We start from the raw sequence: 21,827 nt of genomic DNA on the forward strand, positions 1-21,827 counted from the left end.
GCAAAGTATACGGACAAAGCTATATCCAAAGCAGTCAGAGATATATTTATCCCATTTAGTTGTAAAATTTCAATACGTAGTCAAGGTAAACTTACCTCTCGAGAAATAAGATGAAATCTTCTTGATCTGCTGCCAAGTACAAACGAAAATTCACTCACTTGAGCAAGACCAGCAGCTACTATATATTTTGTATTTCGCGTTTCACGCAAAAACAAGCGGAGGACAAACACCGAGACAACAAACTGAAATAAAAAATAAGGACAAAACGTGAGCTCGTTCTTTTATTTCTAACTCCTTTTCATGAGCCAACAGCAGTGTGTACCAACTCACTTCGAGAGTTATTGGGAACTGAGGAGAATAAGTGAAAATAGAAAAAAATGATAATAATCTTGTTGGTTTCTCGAGGCAATCGTGTCAGTTTTAAGTTTCAACTAGCCGCAAAACAGGAGTGTCCACATTACCTTAATAGATACGACTCCAAGAGTGAGTGTTAATACAAGAGGGAACTCATTCAACACAAAAGTCGGAAATACGTGAAGACCTGTCAAACAATGGTAAGAATTATTTTGTGTAGAAGTGCAGCTGTAATCTGTCACGCCATACCCTTCAATCGATAAGGTTTTGTTTTACATACATACATACTTAATTGACCACTCCCCACTTGGGCTTTTCAGGGCCAATGAAAATGAAGCACAATCACGACAGAACACAACATTCAACAACAACTGTTAAAGGGAACCTCCACTCTTACTACAGAATAACTTTAAACCGAAGGATATTATGTTTACATACAAATTTGTTCTAAATTTGTTTTTAAAACAGTGTTTATATCAAGAAAAGTAGATTTTAAAATCGCTTATTTTTATTTTCAAATTTCGCGGGCACTGCCATCTTGAATAATTATGACGTGTTACTGTTGCCCTATTGTTCTGACACAAAGAGCTTTTGTCTAATAACAATGGGGCAACAGTAACACGTCACAATTATTCAAGACGGCGGCGCCCGCGAAATTTGAAAACAAAAAAAGGCCATTGTAACTTATTTATTTCGGATACAAACACTTTCTTTGAAAACACTTTAGACTGACTTGACTGTAACGGTTATTTCTCGTGATTTAAAGTTTTTTTTTTTTTTGTTGAAGTGGACGTTCCCTTTAAGAATCCCAACTGGCCAGAGGCAAACCATTTGGCTATTTACAAGTGCAGCTGAGAAGTTGAACCGGGGTCTACCAGGAACAAATTCAACGAGTGGTCAGAACGAGTCTTGAACCCAAGATCCTCTATCTCAAAGGCAAGCGCCCTAACCAAAGGCCGGCACTGCCTCCTGACCTCAACACTGATTCCCGTTTTGAGTCTCCCTCCTTCAAGACATTGATAAGTTCTTTCTCATCTTGAGGAGCATGCAACGAAAAGCTTTGGTTTCCCGATTCCCGTATAGGTCAAATTTATGTTCGGGAGAATAAAACAGTCTAAGAAGGTAAGAGAGATTTTCGGCAAAGTCAAATTTAAGCCCCATAGAACATATGTTTTGGTTAACTGATTGCGATTTCCTTGTCTCTTGGTATCCAAAAAGAAAATTGGGGGGTAGCCATGCATTCTTTACAGATAATCGAGCTTCAATCATGTGAGAAAGAACGCCATACATTGCCTTGTATTTTAGAGCTTTATTCAAATATTGTTCATGAATTCTATTGCAGGTTGCACTCCGAATTCACTAATTGGACTGGCCACGATAATAATATAAAACAAAGCGCTTTTGAAGCACTTCCTAAAAAGGAAGTGTCTGATCCAAATAAGAAGTACGATCCCATAAGGCCATACGGCAATCTAAGCACGTCGGCCATATTTCGCTTGTCGTTGACTGATTAGTCGTTATGTCTGGTGGCCATTGCACTAACCCCACCGGGGGGCCAGCCATTCGCCTTAAACATAAAAAAAATTTTCGCTTTGTAAAGCGACAGCAAGACCGTTTTTATCGTTCACCTCTCATTTGGATAGAGAGAGTCTTCCAAGTCTTCCAAGATACGTCAGGTTCAGAATATTCAGAACCTGAGAGCGTTAGTCCGCTCAACGAACCTACGGGTTCAGTTCAGGAAGAAGCTGTTCGTGAAAACAGCCCGGACAACGGGACTCCAAATTTGGCACGAAAACGGCATAGTTCATCTCATGGTGGAGATAATCCTGATAATGCTGAATCATCCTCGCCAAAGAAGGCTCGAAAAGGTTCTCGACATGAATCTCTTGAGCCTAACGACAGTCCCACCGGAGCGAAAGAGCCGGAAGATTTGGGCTCTGTTCGTCTCAGGTTGGGAGGCTTTCCAGTCTGGCGTTCGCAGAATCCCGCGAATGTGGCCTTGAGTGTTTGCGCTCCCAGTGAATTTTCTACCAAACGAACGACTTGCCACCAGTCCGATTCGGTCGAGGATCGTGCAGATCCCTTTCAGTCAGCTCTTTGGGACGCTAAAAAGGAATCTGCAGGCGCTGGTAAAGTACCAGTTTCAACCGATGTTCCTCAGTCCCTTGTCAGGTTCTCCCAACTCGAAGTACTCCTTGTGGACATGTGGTAAGCAACTTAAGGACATTCTTGATATTTACTTCAGAACTCCGTTGGAAGACAAAAGCCCTGACTCGGAAATTTGTAAGCAATTCCCCAAGCCGGATGTACCAGCGCTGGTGGTTCCAGAACTTGACAATTGGCTGGTCTTGGTTGGGGGAAAAGAAACTCTTGGCCAGTCGCGATGGGAGCAGAACCTCCAGCTGACCATGCGCAATTACATGGATGCTGCTGGACCCTTATGCATTTTACTCCAGCACCTTCAATCTGATCCTAGCTCTGTAACCGAGCGGTCGGCAATAGACCTTGTTCTTAGGAGCCTTCGACTATTGGGTCATGGAATAGCTTCAGTCAACAAGAAACGCAGGCAAGAGATGGGTTTACAACATTAATGATGTCACTCAGTTAGCAAAACAATCTGATCCCATGCAGACATACCTTTTTGGGGAAAGTAAAGTGCCTGAGCTTAACTTTGTAGGCGACCTTGTAGAAAAGGTATCTAAGGCAGTCCAGTCCAAAAAGAACTCAATCCCCAACAAACCCAAACCTCCATACAAACAGACCAGAACGAATTCATTCAAATCGTCGTCTGGCTTTACCACGTCCAGGAACCTTTCTTCCCACGAGCACCAGCCTTTTTGGAAGGCTCCCTTCCGGGGAAAACAGGAACCGGCAAGGGTTTATCCAGATCAATCCCGTTACAAGAATTTCAGGAACAAAACTTCAATGCAAACTGCCCCCAACAAACCTGCTCAGGTTCCAAGGTAAGCGGCGTAGATATCATTTTCCATTTTCATGCCCCACCAAGGGAACTTCACCCTCAAAAGGTGGCAGGGAGGTTGCAGTTTTTTGCCCAGAACTGGCAGATAATTACACAAGACCCATGGGTTCTACAGACCATAGAGGGTTACGAAATAGAACTGTTAAACTATCCTCGGCAAACCAACCTCCCTTCCCCCCTTGGACTGTCTCCATCACAGACTTCCTTAGTGCAGGAAGAAATAATAAGCCTCCTACAAAAAGGGGCGATCATAGAAGTTGCTTTCAATCCTTGGGCGGGATTCTACAGCAACCTTTTTCTTGTGGAGAAGATCCTTTCCAGGTTCAACAACTATGTGGAATACTGCTACTTCAACGGGGAAGACTTAAAAGCAGTTGCGGACCTATTGAGACCAGGGGATTTCATGTGCAAACTCGACCTGAAGGACGCTTATTTCTCGGTCCCCCTTCACAGGCGGTCTCAGAAATTCACCCCTGAAATCAATTCTAGAGAATTTAGGATTTCTGATCAACATGGAGAAATCCATATTTGTTCCTGTACAGATCATCCAGTTCCTGGGAATCATCGTGGACTCCACAACCATGAGGTTTCTCCTCCCAGACGAGAAAGTTGCTGTTATTCGGAAAGAGTGTTGCCACTTGGTAAGCAGTCAAGTCGCCTCTCTAAGTCAACTCTCTCATATAATAGGAAAGTTAACTTCCTGCAAAACTGCAGTTCCTCAAGCCCCCCTTCAGTATCGGGGGATCCAACATTTGAAGAACAGCAACACCCCCCCCCCCCCCCCAGGTAGTCAACAACTTAGGCATACCTTTGGATCCTCATGCCCTAGAGGACCTCAGGTGGTGGGTAGTAGACAATCTTCACCTTGCAAATGGACGCCCCATTCGGAATTCCCTTCCGCATCTAATGATTCAATCGGATGCCTCCAGTTCGGGGTGGGGAGCAGTGTGCAATGGGGTAGACACGAGGGGAACATGAACAAGGGAGGAATCCAGTCTTCATATCAATTGCAAAGAGCTACTAGCAGCATCATTGGCAGTGAAAGCATTCACCAAGGAACTGCAAAATGTCCATGTATTGATTCAAATAGACAATACAACAACTATTGCCGATATCAACAAAATGGGGGGTGCCAAAAGTTGTCTCCTCGATCATTATGCAAGACACCTCTGGGGTTGGTATCTACAACGGCGAATCACTCTGAGGGCCGAACACATTCCGGGTCGCCTCAACACAATAGCAGACAGGGAGTCACGCGCCAAACCCGATTCTTCCGATTGGCACCTGAACCAAAAATCCTTTTAGATGATGATGCGGGATCTAGGTTGACGTACGATCGACCTTTTTGCAAGCAGAACCAATCACCAGCTTCCCAGGTTCTACAGTAACAAATCCGACCCATAGGCAGAGGCAATCGATGCCCTAATACAACCATGGGCAGGGGAGATAGGGTATGCCTTCCCACCATTCAACTTGGTAGCCAAACGCCTACCGAAAGTAATCCACGAGGCCGCAACAATAACTCTAGTATGTCCAGTTTGGCCAACACAGCCATGGTATGCCCAACTCCTCCAACTGGTAGTAGCCACCCCCATTCTCCTTCCCACGACCGCAGATCTCTTAATAGGACCACTGGGTCAGGAACACCCACTGGTGACCAACAAAACCCTTTTGCTTGCCGGTTGGAGGGTATCAGGCAAGACCTTCTTGCAAAAGGCTTATTAGGACAGGCTTCAAACATTGTCCTCGCTGCCCGGAGAACTTCAACTCAGAATCAGTACAAGTCATGCTGGTCAAAGTGGGTGGGCTGGTGTGATAAACAACAAGTTAATCCCATTCAGCCAAGTATTGCAAAGGTTGTAGATTTTCTATGAGACCTTTTTCAAGCAGGTCTTCAGTATTCAACCCTGAATACTTATAGATCTGCAATAAGTTCTACCATACCTCAAGTGGAGGGGTGCCCAGTAGGCCAACAACCTTTGGTATGCAAGTTTATGAAAGGGGTCTTCAACTTACGCCCTCCTTAACCCAAATACTCTGGGACTTGGGATGTTGGTTTAGTCACCAAGTATCTGGAGGGTCTTCCCTCAGATAGCGATCTCACAGTCAGTGTTCTTGCAAAGAAATGTGCGATGCTTTTAGGGTTAGGGTTTGACAATCTGACCTTTGGGCTATTGACCTCAGATTTAAGAAATGTATCCCTGAAGGGGTTCCTTTTCAGTTGGCAGCCTTGACAAAGACTAGAACTGCCACTAAATCTATGGAGTTCTTATTCCCTTCATTCCCACACAATAAAACGTTGTGCCCTGTAACATGCCTGGATTCTTATGTGGAAAGAAATTCAGCCTGGCGAGTAGTTGGAAATGGGCCCCAACCATATTTTTAGCCATTCAAGCCCCCATAAAGCTGTGTCTTCAGCTACCATTGGGAGGTGGTTGAAGGACATAATGAAATAGGCGATGTTGACACCTTCAAAGCTCATTCAACTTGAGGAGCAGCCAGCTCAGCTGCCAGGGACAGAGGTGTCTCTGTCCAGGACATCTTACAAACAGATGATTGGACAAGGGAAACAACATTCAATCGTTTCTACTACCGCCCCAAATATTCTAATTCTTTTGGCAAAGCAGTCCTTAATGGTGAGAGCATCCTTTAAATGGACCATTTAGTGAATTCGGAGTGCAACCTGCAATAGAATTGCAGATTGTACCAGGCTACATACAAGGCTGTTGCCTAACAGGAGCCCGGTAGCCTGGGGCTCCCAAAGAATAGCTCTGGGCTCCTTAATTTTTCACAGCAACACCTTTCACTTCATATGTTGGGCTCCTAAGTTCTCAGCGTTTAGCTCTGAGGGCCCCTTTAAATTTTCTTAGGCAGCAGCCTTGACATAGTAGCTGATGAACAATCAGAATTCTATTAAGGTTGCACGAAGAATTCACTAATTCATACCTCTCCCTCCTCTCTAGGAAGACTGCTTCACCCAGACCTTCCTGTCCTGATTTCCCTTTCAGGCAATTCAGGAGATGGCCGCTGATACTTTTCTGTTTCATGTCACAGACGTTTGTTAATCATGTGATGATGTATTCACTGTTATCTTCTTGGAAACAGTTCATTAAATCATGTTTATTCCTTTATTTGTTTGGTTGCTCTTATTGTTTTTTATTATGTAGCGCTCAATATGGCCGACGTACTTAGATTGCCGTATGGCCTTATGGGATCGTACTCCTTATTTGGATCAGACACTTTCCCTTTTAGGAAGTGCTTTAAAAGAGCTTTGTTTTATATTATTATCGTGGCCAGACCAATTAGTGAATTCTTCATGCAACCTTAATAGAATTCTGATAGTTCATCAGCTACTATGTAGCCTAGTACAATCTGCAATTATCTTTGAAAAAAGCGTGGTTACCCCCAATTTTCTTTTTGGATTTCAATAACTCTTCGGAAGATCTACCTTTCCCTGCATAATCATAAATCAGGGCAAAAATACCTTTGAATTAGTAGGCACCGTCCTTAAGAGATTCGAACAGATAATATTTTTCTGCCTGGTGTAAATATTCTTTCGAAAGTCTTCATCCGTCAAAAGTAACTTGAAAATGTCCCTCGAGAGGCTTTTCTTAAATTTGTTGTTTAAGTGCCTGCAAGTCACACAGTCACCTTCCTTTTTAACCCTTTGCATTGATTTCATGGTTTATGCACCAATAAAAGCCACTATCGTTTGCTAAAACAAAACATTAAAGCCTGGTTTTCACTAGCGATGCAAGCACAGGCACAAGCATAAGCAGCTTTAAATATGCTAGTGAAAATCAACGTCAACATAAGCATCAAAATCAAGCACGGCAATCACCATTTTGTTCAAATGCTAAGACAGAGAATCTGGAACGAGTGCTTTAATTGGCCAGACGCAAAAAATTTCCTTGTGCTTGTGCTGCGATTTGTTTTCACACGACGCAAGCAAGCGCAACCATAAGCCCAAGCGCAAGGAAAAAGAAAAAAAAAAGATCTTTGTACTTGTCCTTGAGCTTTCATGGTGAAACAAGCACTTTCATGCTTGTGCTTGTGCTTGTGTCGCTAGAGAAAACCAGGCTTAACTCAAAATGTTTTACTTTGAATTGGCTTTCCTAATAACTCAAATCCTTTTGTGAACATACCAATGGATGCAAAGAACAAACATGAGAAGAAATCTCGCAAAGGTTCAACAAGATCGTTCACCTGATGAAATAGCAGAACAGAAACTAGGTTACTCTAAAAACTTGACACAAGTCATACAAAAAATATATCAGTCAAGAAATAAAGGGCATTTAAGATGGCTCTTTTGTTGCCATGGTGACCTATTAAGTCACATTAATTAGTGCATCTTGTTAAGCAATAATTATATGATTCATTTAATTTACCATTTAGTTCAAAATTATTATTGTTGGTTCAATTGGTACCATAACATTGCCATTACGCGAGACAGTGTTGTTGAGTTTGTCCTTCTAATATAAACAAAGACATTCCCTCTCAAACTGTTGAAACTGCTTGAGCCAACTTAAAAAGAACTAGAAATTCCAAAATTAGCAAATGGAACAAAGTACATCTGGGATCAAGGGAAAAGTATCTGCTTAATATAAAACAGAAGGCAATGCAGCTTAACAATAGATGGAGGAAAAAAAGGACAAATTGTTTATGAAGTACCTTGAAGTGGACGACATACCTTATGAACAAGATGTTCTCCATTTGAACTTATCACCACTCCGGCCATAAAACAACCAAGCTCCATAGATATCCCTAAATGTTCTGACAGCTGCAAAGAAAAAAGAAAAACATGTTGCAACCCAAGGTTCTCAGAATGATTTCTGAATTACGGTCTGGATAATAATAGCAGTTCTACAGATAATTATGTTTTGGCAGATATGCCTGCTATCTTCAGAGTGAATAAAAGATAGAGTGTTGTTAAATGAATAGTAAAGGATTTCCCATGATAATTAAAGGAATTAAGGACATTTGTAACAAACCTCATGAAAAAATTAAATGAAGTGCTAAATTCAAGTGTTTGACCTTAACTTTGATAGTTGCTTTTCCCGAATGTATGTACAACACTACTTTGATGTTTACAGAGAACTGTGAAGAGGTGTGATTGATAATGATGCAACAACATTATCATGGGAACATGCTTCTAAGATCTCAAGGTGTTAGATATGTGCAAAGGCCTGACTTGGAAACAGTGTTTCCAAGTCTTCCCTAACATACGTGGTAAATGCTGAGTAGTGTTGTCGGCATACCAGTAGCAGACAGCACAGAGTCCAATAAGGACGAAGTCTTTCACATTTAAAAGACTTCCTCTTTTGAAAAAAGAAGATGATGCCACAATGTTTATGTTCAATAGACTGATTTCTAACTTTGTAATATAAAGACCCAGACAAAACAACAAGGAACTTCGGAACAGGTTTATAAACATTAAATTTTCAAATCCAATACAGCATGCAATGAAAAGATAAAAAAAAGGTAAAGTCTCCGCTTACGAGCCAGAAGGCTCATCAGGCCGGCGCTTATCTCCGGTTTCTGTAGCATGAAGCGACTAGGAGTATTTGTACTCCCCCCTGGATGGGATGCTAGTCCTTCGCAGGGTTACCCCCAGCATTACGCCGGTACCCATTTATACACCTGGGTGGAGAGAGGCACCGTGAGAGTAAAGTGTCTTGCCCAAGAACACAACACAATGTCCCCTGCCAGGCCCCGAACCCGGACCACTCGATCCGGAGTCGAGCGCACTAACCATGAGGCCACCGCGCCTCCCCATGAAAAGATATTGCTTTCTAATTTCCCTTGATTTCTTATTGCTCTCCTACATACGTTTGCTACTGTAACAATAATACTAACAACACAGTCACATAAACCATACCGTACATAAACAAGTCTTCTATCAAAAAATAATTTAAACACAAAATGTTTAAACAACGGAACAGGGTTCACTTCTTAGAAACAATAATTTTAGGCACAGTTGGATTATTTTTACAACTTGTAATACTTTTAGGGGTACCCTTGTAACTTACCATTAGCAAACAAAAAGCAGTTGATACCGTTGCCAAAAGAAGTAACTCTTTGCTTTGTGTGTCCTGGAGCAATCTGAAGAAACCAAATTAATAAACTGGAAAAAATCAAACAGAACCTCACTAACTTGAATAGGCATTGTGTAAAACATAGCATTCTCCATGGTAGTAGATGATGCAAGACGTAGAAATGAAGACCTTCTGGAGACTAAACAAACTCTTCAATTTTTCTGATTTGCCACCAGATAATGAAAATATAATTAAAATTACAAAAAAAAAAAAAAAAGTGCAAAGACTATTGATGATGTTTTTGGCTATAACCCTTGATATTATCAACTGCTATGCACAATGGAAGGGCAAGTCAGTGAAATTTACCTTAAAAGTGGTCCAACAAGCTTAGAAACCAAGAAACACACTGCTACCAGACCACCAAAAGATAGTGCAATCTCACACAACATCCACAAAGTGCTTGTAAGCTCATCTGAAGAAAAAAGATAGAGCATGCATGTTAATTCCACACTGATAAAGACACTACACGCCGGCAGGTATTTGACATGACCAAAGCAAGGAGTTACTTAATTTATTACTCAATAGTAGTTGAATATTGCATTTCTGATTGGTCAATGGCGAATGAGGTTGTGATTCTTTCAGTCAGCACCAAGAATAACAACCTCTGGCCGGTTCCAAAAATACGCACAGGCCCTGTGGGGGTCCATTTTGCTAACTGTTGACAGCTAATAATGGTTTCAAATTTCTGAGATTGCGCAGATGAGCCAAAAGCCTGTGATTTGCGGACTTCCTGGTTCAGAACCAGCCAGAGGTCGTTATTCTTTCGTGACTGAAAGAATCACGGCATCTGGGGACGAGAATGTGACCAATGCATAAATACATTTATTAAGTGCAGTAGTTGCTATGGAAACAAAGCAATGGAGTAATTTCTGTTGAGTATTATTAAGTAAGATATTGCCTGAGCTTGCTTGGACATTTGGTGATTTGTGAGCATGAGTGATTTTTTTGAAAGTCCTCAAAATTTCATTTTCCCTATTTTATTGTTTGATTATAGCAATCCTTGGGCCAGTATTAAATTTATTTGGTTTGATTATTACAAAATCATACATTAAAAGACTTGATTTTGCCAAAATGAAGGTGTTACTATTGAATTGTCGGGCTACGGCTCATTAACATGATTGGGAGCAAAGAAAATGCAATGAAAGAAAATAACAAAGTAATCATAGCAAAGGAAAAAACTAGATTACCTGTAAAAAATGTCTCAGAGAATGGCAAAGACCAAACAAACTCATCTTACAGACTTACAATTGGTAAATGAGCCTGGCATAAATTGCTGAATAGAGAATGCTCCAATCACTCTGCTGTGGGCATACACCCACAATCAGGATAAAATGTATTATCAGGCAGCGGTTTTACAGAATAGACAGTCATGTAATCGGCATTATTTTAATTATTGTAAAATTAAAGCAGAAGCTCATGATGACCTTGAAGCGTTTAACTCTCATTTAGAGCTGGGGTTTTTGAGTTTAGAAATTTCCTTATTGGATGTAAAGTCGCTTGTGCATTTTCCTACGAATGCAGCTTCAATCTTATGTTTGTCCATATTTGAGCATAAAATTGGTGTCCTAAAATCCCCAGCTTTGTTCCAAGGAAAAGAGTTGTAAGTTCCATGCTTCAAGGTCACGTGCTTCTGATTAAAGAAAATGATCAAAATACCTGAATAAGCTGCACTGTCAAGTCCATTCAGAATACCATGAACCATACTAGCGCTATTTCCTTTGGCCTGTGCCACATTCCTTCTCCCAGCAAGACCAGGAAGAAGAGCAACCAACAGACCTAAATGAACATCTTGCATAACAAGAATTCCTAACAGAGAACTGGTGTAGTCCCCATTGCCATTGGTGTGTTCTGTTTACAAATAAAGACACCATAAATTAATTTGTTGGCTGGTAACGTATTCAGATCCAACAAACAGTAATAATTATTATTACTTGGAACTATGAAGTTTTGTTCTGTCGCACCACACTGTTCTCTCCGTTGAGGGTAACATGCACCTTGGTTATGTCATCAAATTATAACAGAAAATAAAGTACATTCAGCCTGTTGCCCAACTGTTAAAAATTCTGATGTTGAAATTCTGAAAAATTAATTTTAAAATAGTTTTTCGTTTTTTCGCCGCCGGTATCTGTGCTCGAGAAATGATTCACATATCACATCAGTCACACGTGAAATGATTGGGTGTCAATTGACAGCCTTCACACGCGATCTGCTACCTTAGCACATGCCCGAGCGCTGATTGGCTCAGCATAACTGGCCTTCAAGTATGGGACAGAGTTATTCTGCAGACTGTGAAATGCATGCAAAATATTCAAGCTCTATTTTCTAGGGGTCTATTTTGACGCCAAAATTATAACTTCTCGGACCTCCTGTCCCAACAGGTTTTAAGATATTGCTTCCAAATTCTAAGTTCTAATGGACGATTAGACTACCCCAAATACCGTGTGAGGAATTTTTTGTTTGTCTTCAGAGACTGAATTTGTGGCACTTTTTCGGCCCAAATCAGGTATGAGATGAGAGTTTCAACTTTGGTGTATTTCCTTCAATTCCTAACAGATCAAAAATTCCTCACATGGTATTGGAGTGCATTCATCTGCGACAAAGTGACATTAAAACAAAGTGCGGTTATTTTGCAATAAAGTGAAGGGGCAGGAGCTTCTGCAGCACACTCAGTCATTCTGAGTTTGAGGCTTCTAAACTAAAAGGGAATATCAAATACCAAAAAATAACTTTATTTAAATAATTCAATCTATTAGTTTGACCCTAAGTATACAAAAAATAGCGGCATGAAAATTTCATTTTTCCGCGGACACCTCGTTTTCCTTTACCGAGACCTTAAGACACTTGTGTAATATCAACAAAGCTTTCCCACGCGTTGCATACCTACCTATTCTTGTGTCACAATGTTATTTACGTTAAATACACTTCTATACAAGATGGTGTTGTGACTGTGGTTGGGTTATTACATTGGTGACAAGGATGGGATAACACGCGGCAAGAAGCAAAAACCACAAAGAAGATAAAAGAGAACCAATAGTACAGAAGGAAAGCTAGCATTCAAGAAGATTCAAGTGAGACAAGAAGAGAGAAAGAAAATCATGGCAAACAGCATACAGTACATCACCCCATCAACCTCATGCTAAGGGAAAATTATGTCAACACAAGGAACTTCTACCGCAAGTGACCCAGCAGAAATTTGAGTATCTACCATAGTACCCCCTGTACTAGTGCATTCAAAATTCCAAATAATCCCTTAGAATTTAGCACAGCAATTGGCAAGAATGGCTTGCCAACTTTGAAGAAGAAACGGCATATTTTGAAACCAAAGCAGAACACAAAAGCAGAACACAAAGAAGTATTGAAAACCGTCCTTCAGCAAGTAAGAGATCATGGGGTGACTTTTAACAGAGAGAAATGCCAGTTCGCCACAAAGCAGATAGAGTTCTTTGGACATGTCTTCACCAAAGAGGGATTCAAACAGTCACCAGACAAATTGAGAGCAATCAAGGAATGCAGACAACCAGAGGACAAAGAAACAGTTTGCAATTTTCTTGGAATGGTAGGCTACCTGGACAACTATATCAGCAACTATGCAGTCATAGCAGCACCACTTTACCAGCTTACCCGGGAGGAAACAAAATTCATATGGGTTAAAGAGGGTTAGTTTCCAAGGTCCTAAATTTTTTAATTCTCTGAGTTCTGAAATTCGTAATGCAACAAGTACCGCTTCGTTTTGCCGTAAGCTGAAAGCATTCCTCTTATCTTAAATATTTATTAAAATATATTTATATGTATATATCTTTTTTTTTTCTTTTTTTTTTTTTTTTCTGTTTTTTAACCTAATTATGATCAATATGACTATCTAATTTATCATAAGATTTTTACAGTAGCTCTGCCATTTTTCCTCATAAAATTAAAATTCTGTTCTATTTATTTATCTGAGGGAGCCCATTCTCTATAAGCCTGCTGGCTTCTTTTGGGCTTCCTCGCCATGAGATTGTAAACAGTAAGACTTTTTTTTTTCTTCTCTCTCTTGTACCCCTTATGGCGAATAAATACATGAAATGAAATGAAAAATGAAGAGGAGAAGGTATTCAGAAAGACACAAGACAGCATTTCAGACGATAAGACGATGGCATCCTTCAACCCACCCAGAACTACAATCTGGCGCACAGAGGCAAGCTTGGACCAAGGTCTATCAACAGCTCTGCTCCAAAAGACAGACAAAGGCATCCAACTAGTATGCTTCATCAGCCGTACTGAAACTGAAAAGAGGTACAGCCAGACTGAAAAGGATGCACTAGCCATCAAGTGGGCAAAAGAGCGACTAAAAGTCTATCTGCTAGGGGCAGCAAAATTCTGCATTGTCACAGCACACAAGCCACTGTTACTCATATTCAATAAAGTGAAGGTTAAGATTCCACTGAGAATGGAAAAATGGGTTACCGAGATGCAAGATTTTGATTATGATATACAAACCAGGAAAAGATGAAGCCGATTCTTTAGACTGGTATCTCTCCAGACACCAGCTACCTGAAACAGGACTGTGACAGCACTGAGAAGATTGTGAAATGGACCTCCATTTGGAACATGCTGTATGATAAAATTAGAGAAGAAACCCTGAAAGACGAAAACACGAGGAGACAAGCAAAAGAGGATTGCAAAGAGAGATTGGGAGAAATACTAAAGTGACAAAGACCTGGAACTCTACCTTCAAGTGAAAAATGAACTATCTATAGCAGAGGGACTAATCTTCAGAGGACAATGCATCTATAGTACTTCCAGCAATTCTGCAAAAAAAAGTTGTCAGGCTTGTACACTTTAGAAGAACAAAGACTAAGCAACTCTTAGCTTGAGAGAGAAATATTGGTTTTCTCTGATGAAGAGTATGATTGATACATCCACTAGCCAATGTTACAGGTGTCAGTTAGCAACAAAAGAGAAGAGAGAAGAACCCATCAAGACAACAAACATTCCCTGCCACCCCTGGGATACAGTATCTTTGGCCCATTGGGGGCCCATATCCAGATGGTCATTACAACCTTGTGTTGATAGACAAAAGAACCAGATACCCTGTGGCAGAACTTGTACCATTGACAAATTTCGAGGTCAACAAGGAGAAACTGAAGAATACAATAGTAATACAATACATACTTAATTGACCGTTCCCCATAGGGGCTTTTCAGGGCCAATGAAACACAACAAAATGACACAACAGAACAACAACTCTTAAGAATCCCAACTGGCCGGAGGCAAACCAGTTGGCTATTTACAAGTGCAGCTGAGAAGATGAACCAGGGACTACCAGGATCAAATTCAACGAGAGGTCAGAGCAGGTCTTGAACCCGTGAACTCCGGATCTCAAGGCAAGCGCCCTAACCACTGGGCCACACTGCCTCAAGACAGAATGTATTTACAACCTATGGCACACCAAAGAAAATAGAGACCAACAATGGAACTCAATTCAATTTGAACATGTTTGCTCTTCAGGAAGGATTTGAACACCATAAGATCACACCACTCCACTCAAGAGTAAACAGAGCCGTTGAAAGATTTATGCAAACACTGAATAAAACTGAACAGATCGCACACCTGCAAGGGAAACTCCGTTTGGAAAGATGAAATACAATACATGAAATGCTGACTGCATAAAGATCAACACCACATCCAGCCACCGGAATTACACCTTATAAATCAATGAGGGGAGCAATTGTCAGGATCAAATTTGATCACATTCAGCCAGATGTAGAGAGATCTGAGCAGGATAAAATCATAGATCAGAGAGACAGAAAGTTAATAAACTCTGTCAGAAGATCAAGACCAAATAAAACAGGAACATGGGGAAATACACTGTTGTTCTTTTCAAGGAATTTGCCCTGCATGAAATGAATGAAAAGACTTTCGACCAACAAATGGGCGTTATTTCAGTTTCCCACTGGTCTAACAAAGGTGAACTCTTCCTTGCTGGTGCAAAATCAGTGTTCAACACTAATGCTTGTGAAATTGCCGGGGGCAAGCGAAATATATCCGTGGGCAAGTAAAATAACTCTAAGACTTGCCCAATCGGGCGATAAGAATTTTTGTTCAACTAACATTTTGTGGAACGACCTGATTTGCAACGATGAAAGTGACTAGTAATATGACATAGTCACTGCAAACACGATAAAAAAAATAACAATGTTACATCTCTTTGCTGCCATTTATTTTTTTGTTACAAATATATTGGCAAACACCTTGAAACAGATTGGAATAAGGAACATGTTTGCAGCCGACATCTTTCTCCACACAAAAAGAATGTTTATTATAATGAAACGCACTTTTCCCACAGCCAAATAAGCTATAATACGTTGTACTTTGATATTAGAAATTCTACCTTTTGTCACGCAATTTCAACCAGCTTTGAAAGGCTTAAAGAACATACTATCGGACAAATGGCATTTCATTCAAAACCAGCCTAATCTCAGAGAGTTATTCATTAAAAGGAATCTCCCTTGATCTCTTACAGAAAAGGTAAATCGCTTAAAGATACGTATGCTTGTCAAAGCAAAACTGTGAAGGTAATACAATACCATGGACACACAGCAGGAGTCGCGCTGGTCTGTCAAACCCATTTTACACCTCCTTTGAGATTTAATGGGCAATGAAAAAAACCATGGGCAACCAAAGAAACAAAACTGGTTGCGCAAAGGGCAAATTAATAAGAAAGTAAGTGTCTAACAATGAAAATATTGGAGAATTGGGTGAAAAGTCAACATCCCTTGAGATACATGTCTTGAGTGCAGGTTAATGAACTTTGTGGCCTTCCAGAGAAGTGAACAATCGTGCCATGCATTAATTTAGGGAAACCAACGAACGACATTTAAGAAAAAAACTTCATCGCTGTCAGTACTAACAGTACCAACCAAAGCGACCATGGTCGTACCAGGATTACAAAACGTTCGAAAACAGAGTTTAAAGGATTTATAAACACAACTAGCCACAACTAGCAACTCCCATTAACAAGATATTGCAATATTTTCCTTCACGCAATAAAACTTGAACGGCCTCTGCAAATTCATCCTGGTTAAGGTCATTCCAAAGCAGAACTTGCTCAGCTATAGTCAGCCTTCTATGAAATGGCTTTTTTTTTGAATGAGAAACAACCAACCAAATTCAAACAAACCTGGGATGATGTATGTTTCCATTTATTGCCAAATTCATCACAAATATGGCACAACATCTCACTCTAGGCCGCCAGAAATCAAGGGTTTCCTTCTCCTGAAATGTAGCATTTTTCCTGCCAATCCTCTTCATAAGTGAAATTCCTCAAAAATACAGTCTTGACAAAATTGTTGAAACACTTTACAATACCTTGTCCTCCCACAATGTTGTTTTGGTAAATGGGCTCAGAAAATCTCGTTTACACAACAGTGTGAGGTGGGAGTAAGCTGCGAAAGCTTCAGATCTGTATAGTTGTGTACTGTTCCAAGGAATTTTGTCAAAGACTGTAGGTCATATTATGACCAATATACATGTAATAAACATTCCAGCCTTTGTCACACTGCCAATAACTGCTCTGCAACCATAATATTATTATCTGTAGGTTACCATTCTTTAGAGAAAATTACCTTTGGAAGGGCAATCCCTATTTTTGCTTTCCACAAATTTGGCTACAAGAGGTGTACTTGAAAGTGACAGACAAGCTGCCACAAATGCACTCTGGCGCGGCAATATTCCAAAAAACATCCCCCACAATATGCCAAAAGCAATCATGAGAACCATAATCAGTGAACTTCCACCAACAGCAACTTTCCATACCTACAAAGAGAAAAACAAAACCAACGTTACAACTGCCTTTGAAAGATAAGGGTGAAACAAAGCTGGCACCTTGCATGATTCAGTAACCCCAAACAAAAGGTGCTGCTTACAATACATTGTATTAAAATTTTTAGCAGCTGGTACAAAGGCACGTTCAATGGATTGCCATTGTTTCCTATTTTCAGGAACTGAATAAATTATATAACCAGAACATGAACTCTCATATAAAATACACATGATTTAAAACAGTATTACCTTTTTTATTCGGTCGGGTGAGAACTCCAAGCCAACAGAAAAAAGGATAAAGAACACTCCAAATTCCCCCAAGGTCTCCACCTGGACAACTGTCTATGAAAGCAGCAACATGAAAATTAATAAACTTGTGAAGTAGCGAACAGCAACACATAATTTGCAAGAAAGCGCAGTTACTGTATTTGTGAAAACAACTGTGGTATCCCACTGTTTCAATTTTTTTTTTTTGCCTGAAGATTTTCCGAATGTGGTTTATTTTGATGTTCCTCTTCTTTTATTATTTCTATTAAAGACACTGATGAGATACTAAGACATGGACATTTCATCATTATCTATATATTGGTAATAAATTACATAGCCACTTGGGGATACGAATGTTATCCTCTGGTGTTGATAGCATCTCTCACTCACTCACACTCATCTGCTGTGCTCACTTGTGAGAGATATTATTAGCACTAACAGACAAAGTTTGTATCCATGTGTAGTTTGAGTAAAACAAGTTGTTTTAAATCCAGACATTTCACCAATATCTATATAATAAACAGAGCATTACATGGCCGCTTGGGTATACCAATTTTATCTTCTTGTGCTGAAAGTATCTCTCACTTGTTTGCTTCACTCGTGAGAGATACTTTCAGCGCTCAAAGATAAAATTTGTATCCCCCCCGAACATGTAATATCCTCTATTTATTATACAAACACCAATGAAATACCATGTGAGTTTTTACGCAAACATGTTATCTTCACATGTGAAAAGATCACTGATGCTATGGTTACATTAGCCTATGTGTAGCTGTACCCTACTCCCCAAAGGAAAAAAAATTGTGCCTTTCGAGAAAAGATTTAGTATTTCATTGGTGTTTACATAATAAATGGAATATTGCATGGCCGCTTAGAGCTGTTGGACAGTCCACAGGAACCTATCAACAAACACGCCAGTGAATTCCTGATGTCCAGAGCAGACACTGTTCTCTGCTGCACGATGGTTCTGTAAGTGACTCCTCTTATGATATAATCAGAGAGGATTTATTTGTTGGCGTGAAACATAGTTGTGTTGTTGTCAAAGGTTGATTGCGAGAGAAAATTGCTATCTGGCAGAATATCGGTGCAAGTAATTGGTTGCTGAGAGTTATTCGTGAAGGTTATTGTTTGCAGTCTGTTGAATTACCTGAGGTGAAGTTTTTTCACAGTTCAGGGAAATTTAGGCATATTGTGGATTTACGTTATGTCAATCAACATCTCCGCTCATGTAAATTCAAGTACAAAGACATACATACAGCAGCTGATTTCTTCCAACTAGGTAACTGGTTCTTCAAATTTGACTTGTTACGGTAACTAATAATTACTGTTACAAAGATAATAACCTCGCTATTTCCATGTGCCATGAACGTCATCATGTTTGCTATTGTTTGAGTTACAAGCTTATTATGGGCACCTGTTTGTTTTTACCCAGCTGTTATGGCTCCTGAAGACGGTTATGGCTCCAAGCTGTTATGGTTTCCTTAATGTTTCTGTTATGGACCCAAGTTTTAGTGTGTGTACATGCATGTGGATCTTCTCTTTTATGGTATATGTGCTTACTGGATTTGTCCCTGCTCTTATGGCATTTATCATTGTGTTGCAGTTGTACAACCCATGGTGGAGGAGGTCATCTTCCCAGCTGAATTTCATGCAGATTGTTTTGACCATCTGGAACTGCAACAGCCAGCAAAGGCGTTACCAGCTGTATAGGTTCATGATCGCGCTGCTACAACAGTTGCAACTTATCTGCGAGCTTATAAATCATGGGCCTGTTGTCACGATGCTGCTTTTTTGCCGGCAGATTTTGTGGTCTTCGTGCTGTATGTTGTATCTCTCATTCAGCAGATGCGGTCAGTGTCTTCAGTGAATTCTGCAGAGTATGGTGTGAGTTGGGTTCATAAAAAGAGTGGCTATCAGGAGCTCAGCGAGTATCCAGTAGTGAAGCAAGTAGTTGATGCTGCCAGGCAAATTCTTACCAGACCAGATGAACATAAGGAGCCATTGTCTTCTGTTCTGGTGTGGAAGGTGATCAGTCACCAGCTGGCAGCCTTGTTTTCCCTGGGTTTCCTTGTTTTTCTTCGATGGGATGACTTGCACCATTTGTCAGTAGACAGTTTTTATTTTGCTGATTCCCATGTAGCTATTTTTCTGGAAAAACGGAAGAATGATCAGTTCCGCGAACAATCAAGGGTTTTTGTAGCCCGTTGCAATACACCCTCTTGCCCAGTCAAAATCATTGAGAAATTCTTGAGAATTGCAAACCATTCCAAAGGCTCTCTGTTATTTCGAACTATGTTGCATACCAAGAGAGGTCCGAGTTCGTCTGCAGAAAGAGGCTATGTCTTACAGTCAGGCAAAGGAGCTGATCAAGAAGGAGCTTGGCAAGGAAGGTCTGGATCCTACTATGTTTGGAATCCATAGCCTGCGTTCAGGAGGAGCTACTGCGGCAGCAGTCCTTGGTGTGCCAGACGACTCTTCCAGAGATATGGAGGTTGAAGAAGTGAGAAGGCTCGGAACAATTACGTAAAGGAATCTTTAGACTCGCTTCTACTTGTTACAAAGTCAATTTAGGATGGACTTTGGCATTATAATTTACATAAATAATGAGTCCTTAGACGCACTTCTACATTTGACATTGCCTTTGATTCCCTGTTGTTTATGCCAACCATTTGTTTTTTCATGCTTAGTTACTAGACCAGTCAAGAAACTAACTCAATATTATTGATCATTACATGTCCACTTTTGCCTTCGAAATAGTTTTTTGTGCGTGTAGAAAGTATGTTATGAGTTGATTTTTCCTCTATTCTGTGCTCTTTGCATTGTATATTTGTGTGATTCAGCCTGGCACGGCTCCCAGCGGAGTGTGAGAAGTGAGGTTTTCCCCTGGCTGAGGAACGAAAGAAGTGGAAAACGTTTTTCTCACACACGGCTGGGAGTCTAGGTACAGGTGTGTGGGGGGTTTCAGCCCATATGGCTAGCGCACGGTTTCAGTTTTTGTTTTGCCATCTGCCATTACCTGACATGTCCTGCCCACCAACCTGTGTAGTACTTGTAGAATGCGTTCAGTTGAGATGAACTTATTCTCTAGCCACTTTTTTGCGTCAATGTAAGACAATTATGTTGTTATGTTAATAAAGGTCAGGCTGTGTGGTTCAGCTTGGCATGGCTCCCAGCAGTGTGTGAGAAGTTACTGTAAACTTAATCTTACCTTAATAATATTTACACCAGATGGTCCCAAAACCATACCGCTAACAACAAAGGCAAACATTGTTGGTAAATGAAGTGCAAAACATATGCATGATCCCAAAAAGGACAAAAGTAAAATGAATATGATATCCTTGATGAAATGGACATCTTCATGTGGGACTGTCGCATCCTTGGATTTTGCCAACACAAACTGGTTGTTTTGAGAATCAACAAGTATACTCATTTCATTTTCTTCAATGGTCTCTTTATCCACCACAGTGTTGTTATCATTATCACTGTTGCCAACTTCCTCGTCTTCATTCAAGCGCACAACCGCTTCAATTGATGCTCCTTTAACATTCCGTGTTTTCTCAAATTTTTTTTCATCAAGTTCATCTTCAAGTTTATCAGCAGCAAACGAAATTTCATCCAATACACCTCCAATAATTTTTTCAATGCGTGTACCATTGTTCTGCAAGTCTAGATGCTTATTTGCAGACACAAAGGCTTTCACTGCCTCTGATATAGCATTAAATTGGTCTTCCTGTTGCAGAGCAAGTAGTTTTAATGATTCAAGTCTTTGCTTTATCGCCTCTTTCATATTCACAACAGACTTGTAATCTTCTTGTAGTAACTTACGCAAGCCATTAAGGGAATCAAAAACTGCTCGTTCAGTCACATTCAGCTCATTTCTAAATATAGTAATAGTTTTCACCTGATCTTTGGTTAGCTTTTGTTGTCTGCCTTTGACTTGCAGTAAATTTGTTAACTTGTTCACCACACGTTCCTTCACCTTAAAGAGATGGCTTATGGACTGGCACGTCTGACCATTCCAACGACTTAAATCATTTTTAATAACAATAGCTAAGTTATGCTTGTTAGGGAAAACCTTCTGAGGCTTTCCCATGCAGACAGTTAAAAACACTCCAAGGATAAATCGATACATTCTCACACTTCTTCGCATCGCCTTTCCTTGATATTAAGATTTTTCTCATTAAATGCACGAATTGATAAACGACGATGATGTAAGAAGCTTAAGAAAAGCTCATATTGAGGTTCAAATGACATTCTTGCTGTACAGTGTAAGTTTCTAAGAAACCTCGTATCATCCGACCAACCGCCATGTTTACATATACCCAGAATTC

The 21,827-nt window shown here is 40.3% G+C and overlaps 1 protein-coding gene and 1 pseudogene across 1 annotated transcript in view; one reads left to right on the forward strand and one right to left on the reverse strand.

Annotated features, from left to right (window-relative positions):
• The window catches only part of LOC138028725 (transmembrane and coiled-coil domain-containing protein 3-like), a 22,745-nt gene extending 918 nt beyond the window's left edge, over positions 1-21,827 (reverse strand). Inside the window, exons 1-10 of the mRNA XM_068876328.1 lie at positions 20,705-21,827; positions 17,479-17,571; positions 17,034-17,223; positions 11,086-11,277; positions 9,736-9,841; positions 9,364-9,436; positions 8,025-8,114; positions 7,480-7,540; positions 462-541; positions 96-242 (exon numbers count right to left, since the gene is read on the reverse strand). Of these exons, the coding sequence (XP_068732429.1) occupies positions 96-242; positions 462-541; positions 7,480-7,540; positions 8,025-8,114; positions 9,364-9,436; positions 9,736-9,841; positions 11,086-11,277; positions 17,034-17,223; positions 17,479-17,571; positions 20,705-21,646 (1,974 nt within the window). The 5' untranslated portion in view covers positions 21,647-21,827. The remainder of the gene's footprint in view (positions 1-95; positions 243-461; positions 542-7,479; positions 7,541-8,024; positions 8,115-9,363; positions 9,437-9,735; positions 9,842-11,085; positions 11,278-17,033; positions 17,224-17,478; positions 17,572-20,704) is intronic.
• On the forward strand, positions 1,087-4,068 carry LOC138029644 (uncharacterized; annotated as a pseudogene).

The sequence above is a fragment of the Montipora capricornis genome, chromosome 13 (genome assembly GCF_036669925.1).
Source record: "Montipora capricornis isolate CH-2021 chromosome 13, ASM3666992v2, whole genome shotgun sequence".
In the NCBI taxonomy this organism is placed as follows: Eukaryota; Metazoa; Cnidaria; class Anthozoa; order Scleractinia; family Acroporidae; genus Montipora; species Montipora capricornis.